The sequence below is a fragment of the Platichthys flesus genome, chromosome 14 (assembly GCF_949316205.1).
Source record: "Platichthys flesus chromosome 14, fPlaFle2.1, whole genome shotgun sequence".
Classification (NCBI taxonomy): Eukaryota; Metazoa; Chordata; class Actinopteri; order Pleuronectiformes; family Pleuronectidae; genus Platichthys; species Platichthys flesus.
This window is the reverse complement of record NC_084958.1, coordinates 2,057,121-2,071,391: the sequence shown is the minus strand read 5'-3', so window position 1 is coordinate 2,071,391 and position 14,271 is coordinate 2,057,121. Positions and strand designations below refer to the sequence as shown.

General features: G+C 39.3%; 1 protein-coding gene across 3 annotated transcripts; it reads right to left on the bottom strand.

Moving 5' to 3' along the window:
* Positions 1-2,256: 2,256 nt before the first annotated feature.
* palmda (palmdelphin a) lies at positions 2,257-13,979 on the bottom strand. 3 transcript variants are annotated; one of them, XM_062403550.1, is made up of 10 exons: positions 13,952-13,979; positions 9,652-9,697; positions 9,350-9,430; positions 9,007-9,134; positions 8,791-8,905; positions 8,509-8,533; positions 8,335-8,427; positions 7,753-7,913; positions 6,095-7,130; positions 2,257-2,668 (listed from the first exon to the last, which is right to left on the bottom strand). In XM_062403550.1, exons 2-10 carry the CDS (start codon positions 9,694-9,696, stop codon positions 2,652-2,654), a joined length of 1,701 nt encoding a protein of 566 aa, XP_062259534.1. In that variant the 5' UTR covers position 9,697; positions 13,952-13,979; the 3' UTR covers positions 2,257-2,651. The 3 variants fall into 3 exon arrangements, with proteins under 3 accessions (XP_062259534.1, XP_062259532.1, XP_062259533.1); XM_062403548.1 differs by lacking the exon at positions 2,257-2,668 and having other exon boundaries at positions 4,457-7,130; XM_062403549.1 differs by lacking the exon at positions 2,257-2,668 and having other exon boundaries at positions 4,457-7,130; positions 9,652-9,700; positions 13,952-13,975.
* Positions 13,980-14,271: the final 292 nt, after the last annotated feature.

Genomic DNA, 14,271 nt, shown 5'->3' with positions numbered 1-14,271 from the left:
ATGTTTTTTAGGAGGTTAATGCGTGGTGTGTGCATGTGTATACGAGTGTATGCTAATCCATCCTCCACACATTCAGGGCGTTCTTTCCTTTGGCCTCTTGCTCCAGAATGAGCTCACTCACTGGAGGCCCCTGTAAAACAAGCTGGGCTCAGCTGTGGGATAAAGGTGCATTCAGGACAGCTCGAATGGGATGATTTTAACTGCCAGGCTGAAATAATACCAGATTACCACAACAGAACTCTTAACAGAAGCGGTTTCAGTTTAGCATCATTATATTTTGATTAAGCAAACCACACAAATAGAAATGTTGTCCAAATAGATTGTAACGATGGGACACCTTCTTGGTTTGGCTCTCTCAAATGTTTAGACCTTCAGGTTAAGGAGATATTTTTTTTTAACACAGTAGGCAGCGTAATAAATGGTAAATGGTCTGTATTTATATGGCACTCGTCTAGTCTTAATGACCCCTCAAAGTGCTGTACAGTACAGATTGCCATTCACACATTCATACAATGCATCTATGTGCAGCACTTTCTCTATCACACATCACTCACACACAGCCGTCAGGGACAATTTGGGGTTCAGTATCAGCATGCCAAATGAGGGAGATGGGGATTGAACCACCAACCCTCTGGACAGAGGACGAACTGCGAACAAATTGAATTGGAAGGCACTGAAAAATGTTATCCTTTAAAGCTCCAAGCTGAGATTAATCAGATTCTGAGATGTGTTGGCTGCACAATGATACAAGTAGGCCAAGTGAAAAGTTCAACATGTCGTTGTGTAACTGTGTTCGATTAACTCTATGATAAAACATACTACATACTTCTGCACGCTTCGTGTTTGCCCTGGAGTTTCATTAGAGTTGGGGTCTTGTGTTCACCCCAATGCCTCGTCTGATTTCAGTTGTAATTTTTTGCGGTTCACGCCGTCAACGATTTATAATTATTATGGAACAGTAGATTTAGTTTGGAGGAGAACGTGTTTTTAGTCATTCTGTTCTTAAACGTTTTCTGATTGTCTCTTGTCAGTTGTGGTAGTGTTCATGCCACTTCTCAATGATTACAGAGTGACACACACACCGCTTGCAATGAAATTCTGCATGGGCTCTATATAAACAGCTGTCCTGATTATTACACCATTTCCTCACTAGTGTTATTTATTCTACTTAATTTCTTCATATATTTGCCTTGAGTTTCCAGTCATCTATTATTGACAAATTAAAAGTGTGGTGAGGACATATTTAATAAAGCCTGTGACTCCTGAAACCTCAGATTGTTTATAGTCTGTTTCTCTGTCAGCCACTGTTTTGATTGTCACACACACATATACGTAGTAAATTGATGCAGATATATAGAAATGTGTCAGTGGGTAAGGTTTTAAAATAAAAAGCAATCAAGATTTCAGTTGGCCTAAAACCCGCTGCTTGGAAAAAATTGCCTGTGAATCAGTAACCAATGAAAACTAGATAAGATATTAATTTGGCTAAATAAAGTAACTCCCCTGGGTCCCTGTAAGAAGTAGGAATGTGGTTTCGGCCTGAAATCAGATATAATTGAAATATCTCTGTATCTCTGTATAATTAATATAACTGTAGAGAATTTTTCACACATAACACATTATTAATGTAATTTTATTAGTGTTTAAAGATAATTAAAAAGCTTTAAGCAATATACGATAAGAATATAAAAGTGAAACTAACATTTTAAATAAGTAAAGAGATATCTAGGTCAGTAAACTGTGTCATTAATGTCTATGAGCGTGTTCACCCATTATGTATCTCTTTCTCTTCTTGTGCTATTATTACACTGTCACTATGTGGTTGCTTTCAATGAAAGATTATGACGTTTCTTAAATTGGACAGATGTAGGACACTGTTCAGAGACATGAGAGATATTTTAGTAGATAAAGCAAATTTAACTTTAAAAGTGGGGGCAACTAAAATTGTGTGTGTGGGTGTGTGGTTTGGGGGAAGAGGGATTAGGCCCCTGGCTTTAGCATAATACAATAGGATAATTTTCATGTTCCCTGAAAAAATAAAACACCCAGAAACTGATACTGAAATTCGTTAATGTCATACTGATGAACTCACATCCTACTCACGTAAAAAAGAGGAGCCCTTTAGAACAACTGCAAATTACAAACTGAACCAACTGCAGCCCCAGCTCAGCTAAACCTCTGCATGGGTGAGTCACACAAACACATTTAGCCTTTCAATTAAATTCTCTTCATGTAGGTGCCTTGAAGAACAGGAAATCAGAAATTATTACTTTATTAAATCCTATACTCTTCTCATGTACTTAACTCCATCAATAAGGGTAGTGTGTCAAATCTGATTGATAGTTAGACTGACTGTGAGCAGAAGCTTAAAGAGAAACTTCTTGAGCTTGGCTTTTGCCATTTGTCAAGCTGAGCAGCGAGTCAATGACAGAGAAAAATAAACGCTCCAGTGGAAAGGATCTTGAGTTCAAGATAGGTTTTTACTGTCTTATTATACTACAGGACCGAATCCCAGCAGGAGAATGACAGCACCCCTCGTTGTGGCGGATCTAAGGAGCTCAACATGAGGTAATAGAAGAAGAGGCTGAGCCGTGGAACATGGAGCCGGCTGATGAAGTGGTCTGATGGACTGATGGACGGACTCTCCACCTTCACTCGTCATCTGTACCTGACAAACACACACACACATACATACTGTCATTAGTATGGCATGAGCTGACTTAGTGTGTAATATTACTTCACACATCAATTTGACCAAATGAGGCACCACAGAAGAAGATGCTGATCCAGGTCGCATTCTTTCATTTTTACCTCAAGTGTGAAAGTCTGTACATTTGAAATGTGGGAAGTCTTTTACACAACAGACAGTTTAACATGCGACAGTGGGAAAAGTATGGGTGTTAATAGTGAACTGAATGATGGCCCAATTCCATATTGCTGCTTCAGTTTAGGACCTTGTTGTTGTTCTAAAGAGGAAATAGGCTCTCAGATCATAAGTTTGAGAAGCTTCTCCTCTTGAGGTACAATAACTGGTTTGAGAGCTAGAAATGTTGTGGCTACTGGTCAGAGGTGAGAGATTTGACTTGTTAGCCCATTTTAACGTTTGTTGAGAATCTCATGTCTTATCTCTATTTAGCTCTGCCTTATGAGGCATGTTTGTTAAACCATTTTGTTAACCTTTTGATAAATCACATATTAATTTATATGCAGCACCTCAAGGCACCTATATTTTCTCTTTTAATTAGTGTTAATACTGTAGGAGATTCACTTTTATTTCATTGGGCGTAATGTGGTAAAAAAAACCAATGCTAAATGACTGAGACAGTTATTTTGTATTAAGTTAAGTATTAAAAGGGATTTTTAAGCTACTGCCTGATTTGAAGGCCTGTTGCCTTGATGATTACAAAAATGTGTTAATTACTAATTACTTTTGATATGCAGTAACTGGTGAAGTAATTCAATTACTTTTAAAATAAGTAACTAGTAACTGTAACTAATTACTAATTTTCAGTAACTTGCCCAACACTGCACAGTTATCAAAACAAATCCAACTGCGAGTGAAGAGTGTGTGAATCAGTTGACAGCCCTGGAACAAGAAAATGGACCTCGACTTGTGGCTGGTTTGTCAGCTGTGTGGGATGCATGGTGAGTGAGATACTACAAAAAAACGTATAACATAAGTACTCTGTGCTAGAACTACATATAAAGACAAAGTTATTCCATTCACTGATAGTACAAGTTAAAAAATAAGTACTCTGTGTACTACTGACAAAACATCTCAAGATCAAGTTATTTCATTTACTAATGATGAAACTAAATTTTACTTTTAAACAGCATTCCTATCCTCCAGTTATAGGAAATCTATATACGTGGCATCTATTGCACTTCTGTCCGTCCTGGGAGAGGGATCCCTCACATGTGGCTCTCTTTGAGGTTTCTACGTATTTTTACCCTGTTAAAAGGGTTTTTAGTGGTTTTTCCTTACTCTTGCTGATGGTTAAGGACAGAGGATGTCACACCTTGTTAAAGCCCTAGATCAATAGTAATTTGTGAATATGGGCTATACAAATACAATTTGATTGATTGATTGATATATAAACAGTACTGACTTCAAGTCCCTTGTCTGTGCCAATGATATAGGTACTTATTTCATTCATGTTATTAAACCTGATGCTGTCAGCTGCACACTGCAGGATGTCACACACACACACACACACACACACACATACACACACACACACACACACACACACACACACAGGGTATGACATGCATGCCATCAGTGCCAATGTAAACTACAACAAGCTGATATCCAGCAGGACTGCTTGTCTGATCTGATTCACATCATACAGGGTTGATGTTAATTTCAAACACACAAGCACACACACACACACAGTGACGAAGTGTTGTGCTGTTATACTGGTTAGTTTCACACAGAGAGGACAAACTGCAGACATCCATCAGTAAACAAAGGTTTATTAGCTTCATGTTAAATGGTTGTCCACATGATGTGGTCAAACATACAGAATGCACAGTACAAACATCTGAAGTTAGTATAAAAAGGTCAACATCCGTTTTATTCTAGTCTTGGATTCTACATGTTGTAACATAAATACATTTCAAATCTGTGAATAATTAAGTTTGTCTGGTATTTTCAACATGTGTGAATGGAACACAAATAGCATACACTGTGTATTTTGGTAACATATAAATATGTCGTGTCCAACATATAATAAAATCAGTACTGATTTTATTGCATGTGGGACACCACAGTGATTCAATTTACTTTGTGGCACATGGGAAATTCAGATCCCATTAATGGAGATCTCATTTTTTATATGAACATGATGTGCTTTGTAATTGATCAGAACTATTCTGGATTAGAATCTAGGAGTGATAGTACTCATCTGAAATAAGTAATTTTATTTCTCAGGGAAGCACTAACAGTCTCTGAAACCTACTTTGGAAAACAGTGTAAACAGAATACAATCAACAGCACTATACAATATTACTATAGGCCGTATAATATCATTGAGCCCATCATAAAAAATGTAAGTCATTGTAGCTGATACATAGGTATTGAGTTTTTATAGCTGCTCATTATTTTGAACTAGCTAGCCTAACCTCCTTTATACCAGCAGAGGGAGCCACAGGAGAGCAGTACAGCTGAATGTAACCCTGAGCACAATCGGTTTATCAGCTAAATCTGTAGCTTCCTCCTAGTTCCTTTCATCAGTGTAAGTATCTCATCAAACACTAAAAGCAGTTAACACTTTTAAATGCATATATTCATTGAAACTCTACTTGAAGGGTAAAAAGGGTTTAAGAATTTGCAATAGATTTTATTTCTACAGTGAAAATGGGCCCTTGCCATAGCATGTTCTCTGCTCAATATTTAAATGGCACATTTTTGAGTAGGGTTTTGCTTTTAAGCTGATGATCTTATTAGCACCTGAAGGCAGATCTCACCCACAAGCTGCCCAGGACCGACCGACTACATCACCTTGCAAATTATTAAGGCTAATATGTTAACAAACAGCTAGCTGGCTTGTAGTAACACATCCATTGTTTTGATGGTGTGGTTGTGTCCACCTGATGCATTCAAATCCAACATTCCCTCTGTTTTGGTCTCCATCAGCTCATGAAAAAATCAGCTTCTTTGGCTGCTAAGTGTGTGTCTGCTGTAGTTTACATAGGGGTTATCAGTGTTTTCTCACTGATGAGAGCAGTCAGACTAAACTACAGGTTATTTATGTCCAAAGAGCTGCAGAGTACATGCAATCTTTTGATAAAACGTTTTTTGTATAAGTAAGTCATAGAACTTTAAGAATGTGTCCATTTACAAAATACGAGGACTAGATCCAAGTAGTTTATCAACAAGTTGTAAATCTAACTAGTTACCCATGTGTCTTCAGTCAGGGAGTTCTAACATCCAACCTTATTCTCAGTCTAGCTCAACAGTTAAGTTAGTTTTAAGCATCACCCCATGAAATGAATTAGTCTGTGCAGTTAGAGTCAGTGTTGCCACACATGAGTTAGTCCTGTTAGCAGACAGTACAACAGGTTTTATGTTTTTTCGGGATCCTTTTGATACCTGGTTCCAGCCGTCTCTCTGTCCGTCTGCCTCCAAATCCCTCCTCATATCCAACACTTCCATTGGCTGCACTTCCTGTTGAATAGCTGCTGACATCCGGCTGGGTGTGGCTCTTTCGCTCCTTCACATTGCTGTCCTTACCATTGTCTTCGTTGTCCTCGATGATGACCAGCTCGGCCTTCAGAGAGCCATCAAACTCCTGACCCTGCCCACTGTCATCCTGCGCCGTCTGGAAGCCCATGAAGATGGCTGTGATTGGCTTGGTGGGCTCCATGGCATTGAGAATGGTGTAAGGGGTGTCATCTCGGTAGAGGGGGGAGGGCACTCTGTCAGAGGGGGCTGGACCACTGTACCGAACAGAGTGGTACGAGGGTGGGTTGTAACAATAAAGTTCTTCTTCATCAACAGAAATGTAATCTTTAAAAGGGATATGATTTAATGGAGTGTAGCAGAGCTGAGGTTGGTATGCTGACACGGCTTCCTGGTCATGTGATCTGGGAGGAGGACAGCCATTGGATCCATTGACTCCATTTATCCTACTGTTCCTAATGACAGTGTTGCTTTGGTGACTTGGAGGCCGACCCTCCTGAACACTGTGATACTTTCTCACCTGGTAAGAACTGTAATGAGGATCTTTCTGGTTTACATAGTGAGGACCCACCCCCTTGTGGTTTCCAAAGCCATGACCCTCCCTCAGGTTGCTCTGGTTAAGTCTCACTTCCTCACTCCTGTGAAGGCGCTCCTGGTGACCATGGCGATGCTCATCCTGTAGTTTTCTCAGCATGCAGCCAGGGTCTTCCTGTGCTGCGTTGTTCCTGGGGACATGGTTACCATAGAGTCCTCCGTGGTTACTGACATCACATCTCTCCCCTCTGTCTCTTTCATCTTGGTGGTTGTAAAAACAGCGCTCCTCCCTCCTGTTGGGATTCTGGTGGTAGTTTTGAAAGTATACTTTACGATGCACTGTGGCGCTTCTCAGGAGCTGTTCCACTTCGCTGGCCGACAGCTCAGATACAGAGGTTCTGTCACGTGATTCCTAAAAGAAGAGCGGAATATGGATCAACACAAAGGCAGGTCAGTGGCTGAGGCAGAAAAAGCAGAAGATCCTGGGAAAATGTGAAAACAGGCAAAAGGAAAAATAGACAGTTTAGAGTTCCCATCATCTATTCTCATTTCTACGCCTTTTATGATACATTCAGTAACATGGCCACCTGTTAGACCTAGTCATATGGAAAATATCTTATAATGTAACATTTGAATTTGATTCAAATGTAGTTCAGTATGTTTTTCTTAAAATCAGATTGTCATCCATTTCTTTACCTGATCCAGAACTCATTATTGTAAATCTAACTTTACCAACTCTCTCTTTCAAGTAATACAGCATCCTGTAAGGCAGACTGTTAACAGGAACAAGAGAAAGGGGACATCATTTTAGCCTCTTTACATCGAACTACATTTGGTTTCAGATTAAATTCTATGCTTATATTTATTGCATAGCATATATTTGTGAATTTCCTTGAAATCCCCCATAATTTTTTTTTCTGCATAGTCCCTAAGTATCTTTGTCATGTTCCAGTCCTTTTTTTCCATATAAATCTTTTTAAAGCAATTTGTTCTACACAAATACAGATGGTAATCATTATGAATAACTATGATACCTCTTCTAAATTCAGTGCATAAACACACTTCCTGCCGTCATCGTAAACCTTGAGGCCGGTGTGTTGGTTTAACTCCTCGGTGGGGACAGTTGCTGTAGAGAGGACGGTGCTCTTCCCAGTTAGCAGGTTTTTGGTCACGTTGATCTCCATGGCAAACAGAGCTGAGATACAGGAGGAAGACAGACAGTATAAATGTTCATTCATATTTCAGTGAGCTGTGTCTCTCACAGTCTCCCCCAGATATCCTATCTTAGTCATGAGTACACTATATAAATGCTGACTCAGTTCAAGTTATTTGAGTAGCATTATCTATGCTAGTTCTGTGGCTACTACCTGTGTTCGACCTTTTAACCTCCCAGTAAGGATCTGAGACTTTAACTTACACCTGGTGCCTTGTTACAGCTTGATATTCAAATCACAGGTTTACAGTGCAGCATTACTTACTAGTTTTATCAACAACAAACCACAGTGCTGTGACTCAATCCAAAACTTAAACTATATATGCACAACTTAAACCATGTAATGTACAATGTGCTTTGAGTAACTCCTTAGAAATGTGAAAAATACAAAACATGATCCCACTCTTTCTTGCTGCGTTTTGCCCCATGTGATTATTGGCTGGTGGAGACAGAGATTCTGGGACATCGGGGATCACTTTGGCGACCTGTAATGGTTCTGTGGCAGAGAAAAACAAAGCTGCTAACATGGATTCATCTCTGGTGTGGCTTATATCCAGTAAATAGTGCCTCGACTTACCAGGGGCAAAGTTTTCATGGGCCTCCTGGAAAACAAATGCAATTTAATAAAAGCACATAAGGTACATTACAGCTTTAGGTTTAGGCAAGCAGTGACTATGGTTAAGATTATCACATGCCCCTCATAGATGTTGAATGCTCTAATTGGAAATCGCTTTGTATGAGCTGTCTTCCTTAGATGGACAAAAACATGTCCATAATGTCAATCATTCAATTTTAAGATGAAGACATATCTTTTTTGTGTTTTTGTGTGTGTGTGGGGATGGGGGGGGGGGGGGGGTACCTTAATAATTTCCTCTGGGCTTTTCTCCACAGCCTTCAGTCTGTCCAGGATGAAAATCTCGTTGGCGGAAATCATGGACTCCTCCCGCTCCAGAAACTCCACCTCCATCTCTATCCTAGTGGTTCAGAGGAGACACTGCAGGTCAGTAACTAACCCTAACCCTGGGTCACACAGGTCACACTTGTACGTGGTGCAGTGTTTGTTTGTGCTGAGCACCTGTGGATGTTGAGCTGCAGCAGCTTAGTCTGTTGCTGGTCAGACAGAAGGCTCTGTTGCTGTGAAAAGTCTGTTGCATTCTGGGAAGCTGAGTCCTGCAGAAGCCACCGCTCTCTCAGACCTTTTTTCTGTTTGTTTCATGGAACAGAGGGACACAGAGCTTCACTAATATAGATCATGAGCAGACGAATACAATTAATGTGTAGACAAACAGATGGGCACAGTATTTACTGTTTTCAATTCATCTTAATAAGAGATACTTATCCATCCACACATCACACCTCATCTGGTGTCACTGCTGATTTTTTAAAGATTGATTCAGAAAGATAAACATGTGCTGAACCTTTAGATGCTGTAGTTTCAGTTTCTCTCGGTCCAGTTCCAGTTTCTTCTGTCTTATGTCTTCCTGAATGCGGTGCTTCTCCTAATTCACCAAAGACAAACAGTTTACATTAGCGACTTAAGTTGTCTTTATAACAGATTCTAATAAACTAAAGATGACTGAAGCAATGCAGATATATATATAATTTTATTTTTCAACATTACTTCTCTGTGCTAATATATACTCAAACATAAATGGATGTTTAGGTTTGGTTCAGTGTAGCAGATGGCTACAAAACTGAAATGAGACCAGTAGAGCATTACAGTGATAGCCTGGAGCCTCTCCTTCAGCAAAGCAGACTCCTCCATGCTGCTTTAAGGGAGAGAGAGAGAGAGAGATGGAAAAGAGAGAAATAAATCTTCAGCGTTTTCTGTATTTTGCACTGATTATCCATGAAAGCCACACAACTGTGATGAAACGGATTTCAACTGAGAGCAGGGAAAACAGCATTTTATTGGGATTCAAATTTCCAAAAAGAACCATCGTAACAACCTCAGTGTAATATATTGCATCCGAGTATTGCATTTCATTCTATTCCTTTACATTGCAAGGATGACTACAAAAGAACATTCCAGTGGAAATAACTGTTAATCAACCAGGACAAGTCCAACCTAAATCTCATTCATAACATGAACTTGGATATATACATCAAATATTTGGTCAGCAGCCAACAACACTAAGATAAAACAGTTAAACATTCAGATTTATGCTGTGAGCAGTCTTGATAAACACAGGTCCAACACACATTTATTCAACACTTCAAAACCAGTTTTAACTCCAACTGTAGCTGCCATGTGTATAATAATATATATTTTATTGAAGCATAATCGGTGTGATAAGCTGCTTGAGGCCCCCCTTAGCTTTACAGTGGACACATGCACATGCAACTTACCACTCCACATTAGATCTGCCCCCTCTCTATCACACGTCAAATCATTCCTAAAAACTCTGTTGTTCTTGGCCTTCTCTTGGAGTTGAGAATGTTTTTTTCCCAGCAGATTTTATTTTATTTCAGTATATCTTATATTTTATATTTTTGTATTTTAATTTAAATCATTCTACTTTCTATCTTATTTTATTTTACTACTTGTACTCTGATGTATTGCGCGTTACTGTCTTGTGTGCCAGCTCGATTAAAACATATCAAATCAATTATTTTTTACTAATTTACATATTTTAAATAATTAAATATCTTTGCATGTAAATCATGTTACACTAAGGAGGAAACACTTTGTCTTACAGTTGAAACACGCACTGCAAACTACTAACTATAATTTGTCTCATAGGGCTTTAACAAGGTGTGACATCCTCTGCCCTTAAACGATCAATATTATAGTATCCGGTATTGGTCCATGCTCTGTAGTTGCTTCCACACATTTTAACATTCACTAAACACTGGATTGGTATCATTCAGATATTGGAATACATATTCCAATGTGCTTAATGTTTGAAGATAATCAATGTTCTTTGTTTTTCGATGTGTGAAAACAGTGAAACCTGTACAGTCTTATGTTATTAATTAGGTCACTTAGCACAAGGTGGTTTTTAGACATCACGGTTACACTAACCCAGCAGCCTTTTATCAATGCTTCTTCACTGTCCAACCTTACAAGACACTCATTCCAAGACAACTGACCAACATCACCTTCCCTGAGCTGGAGGTGCCTCCCTCCAGCACAACGGCAGCCACCTTGAGGACCTCGAGAACCTTGAGGTCGGTGTTATTGATACCTCTCACTGTAACTACCTCACCCTCGGTCCTCACTTTATCAATCTATAAACTCAGAAGGAGACTGTCTGACAGGACCCCTGATTTACAGGACACCTTAAACTACAGCTGCTGTGTGTTTCACTGTGTGTGTGTATGTGTGTGTCTGTATGAGTCTCCCCTTTCTTCCATCAGACTGGCAGTCTGTTAGATCATATTGAAAACAACTCTCTGAGGTGTTTAAGTATAAATCTTTCAACGTCCTTGTTTCACTGATCATATTATCATTTCTGGTTAAATTGTGTTTTATGTGTGTAGTAAATATAAATATCATTCATTGTCAATCATTGTGACCATGTGATGTTTTATTCTTCCACATGACTACCTTTCTAAAAGTGTAACAGCTGCTGTATCAGGCTCCCTCCAAACTGGAGTATATGTGGGACTTCCCATTCAGAAATACATCTCTCTGGCTTTTTATATTCTGCAGGGTCAACCCAACCTTATTAATATCCAGTGGGCCAATGGGCTGTCTGCTGGGGGAGTGTTGACATCTTGCTGGTCCAGCTGTCCCCGTGGAATAATAAGCATTGTTGTGGTTTTACATGGTTATGTGTTTTTTCAGCAGTCTATTTAGTCATTAGCTAACAAAATGACTGATAGTTTTTCTAAGGCTATGTGTTAAACCTTAATACTAATCGAGTCCTCTCTGACCTCTATAGAAATAGATCAGAATCTTACTCATACTACTGTAGTTTTAACTGTGCTCTACAATTTAAACATGTCACCTTTTGAGGTGCTTTAACTCTGAGGTAATTTAGTATTTCAATATGTACAGAATATGTAAAGTATATGTGAAATATGCAGTGGACTCATTTCTTTAACAATGCAACAGCCAGGAGCTGAGCTTTCTTACAACTACTTGATAAACAATTTAGGGGATGATGCTTCATATATTGTGTAGGGGTCTCTTCTTATAATAAAAGTCAACGTGCAGAGTCCGGTGGCAGTCAGAGAAACTGTGCGTTTAATATAGATATGGGTCAGAAGAGTTCATAGTGGGGGTTCACTAATGTGTAGGCCTTTAAAGGGGTCATGGGGGTGGAGTAAATTCCTAAAGGAAGCATACACATTTACTGCTCCTATTTCCAGGTCACTTTTTACCACAGAGTTCAAGCTAATATAGCTGATTATAACATGAAACGTCAGTGATGAACAACATGGTCTAAAGAGTATCCTAACATTTCATCACCCAAGATCAGCCTGGTGTAAAGGGTCTCGGATTAGATTTGCTCTGTGTCATCTTAACAAACCATTGTGTCCACACTGAAGGACAGGGTCGACATGTTATTCTGCCCCAACTGCCTCAAACAAGACATGGACCCTGTCAGCCTGAGGCAGGGGCTTAACTGACCCACCTCCAGTCACACACTCACACACACATCACATGGGGACTGAAGTCATATTCCAATCTGGCTGTAAGTAATAAATAAGAGACTTCTTCTCTCTTCTATGAGGCTGTCAGTCAGGAAACCAGCCAGCAAAGCAGTGGGTAAACTGAGCTAATCTGCTCATGAGGTAGTTAATCTGTGTAAACCATCTGTCTGCATGTTACAGTCAGTGTCCATGTGGGCTGATCAGTGTGAACACCATGTGCATCAATACCTGACTGTCTGAATCTAAATCATATGTATATTTCCTGATATGATCCAATAGCAAATGTATCAAAAAACATATAAATCTAAGTTGATAATCAACACAGTGAACTGTGTCCCACTATGAGTCATATGCAGCATGTGGACTTCACCTTCAGGACCTTCACCAATCATTCCTATAGAGCCTGAACCATGCTTTCATTTGTCCAGTGCACACAACTTTTTCTACACAAATATCTTATACAGAGAATATTTAAAATATGTTACATAGCCTTCTGAGGCTTCATACATTTATTAACAGATTTAATTAAAAGTGTCTAAGGAAAGAATCTTTCATTTTACAAGTGACCACGACATCATGTGCATGTAAACATTAAATCCACCAGACTCTCACATCAATGGTTTACATGGCTGAGATGCAGGTCTCTCCAAACAAGTGTCAAACTAAGGACAATAATAATAATAATAATAATAATAATAATAATAGCTGTGCAATGAAAGATTTGTACTTAATTGAAAAATAGTCATTAAAATCACTCTCTTGCTCAACAGATAAAGTATCCTTATCCTAGAATAACAACTGTTTCAGTTATGAATCCCTGATGTAAAAATAATAATTATACATTGTGACAAGGTCCCTTCCCTGATTCCTGAGGACAAATTGGGTCTGTGTCAAATACATTTTATAGATTGAAATGAGTGAGCATTGCTGAATTACCAACTAAAAGTTGTTAACTTCTGTGAGGTTGCAGAGAAGCGTTGAACACCTGCTGGGACAAGCAGGAGAAACTGAAGCTTAAACAGAATTAAGGATTTATCTCCTCCTCTTTCTACTCATCTCTATGTGTCCACCCGTTTCCTCCAGTAAGATAAACAGTTGATGCACTTTACCAAACTGTGACAATTTATTTGTATGGATCCAGATTAAGTTCACATATTTGCTGCACACTAAAGACGTAAGATGGCCAAAGACCAGCGAACACGAATACATGTATTGTACTGTTTCAGACCCAGTAATGTCCCTATTTACTCAAAACAATGAAATTGTGAGGCTGCATGTTAAAAAACTTAATAGCAAATTAACTGGAAAAGCTTTATGTAAAGCTTAATATATAACAAGAGACACGGCTTAAAATAACAAAGGTTAATAGTGACACTAAATGCATAAAACAGGAGTAGAGCAGTGTTGAGTTGTCTGACCTGACAGTGGGACCCCTCCTCTCCTCTCTGCTGCTGCACAGTGTCTCCCTGACCCGCAGGACCACCCCGGGGCAGGTGCAAGTGGGCGGGGCTCTCAGGGTGTCGTCTTACAGCTGATTGACAGCTTGGTGTCCTCCTGTCAGCCAATAGCAATGAGAGTGGTGTTGTCACTAGAAAGTCAGCTTTACTGAGCTGAAGCTGGCCACATGCTTCTGTTATTTAAACATGGAGACAGTTAGTCACCTCCTGTGGAACTCCTCACTTGCTTGGACAATTGATCCACAGTTCACAGGTAATTCATTAAGGCTGTGCAGTGCCTG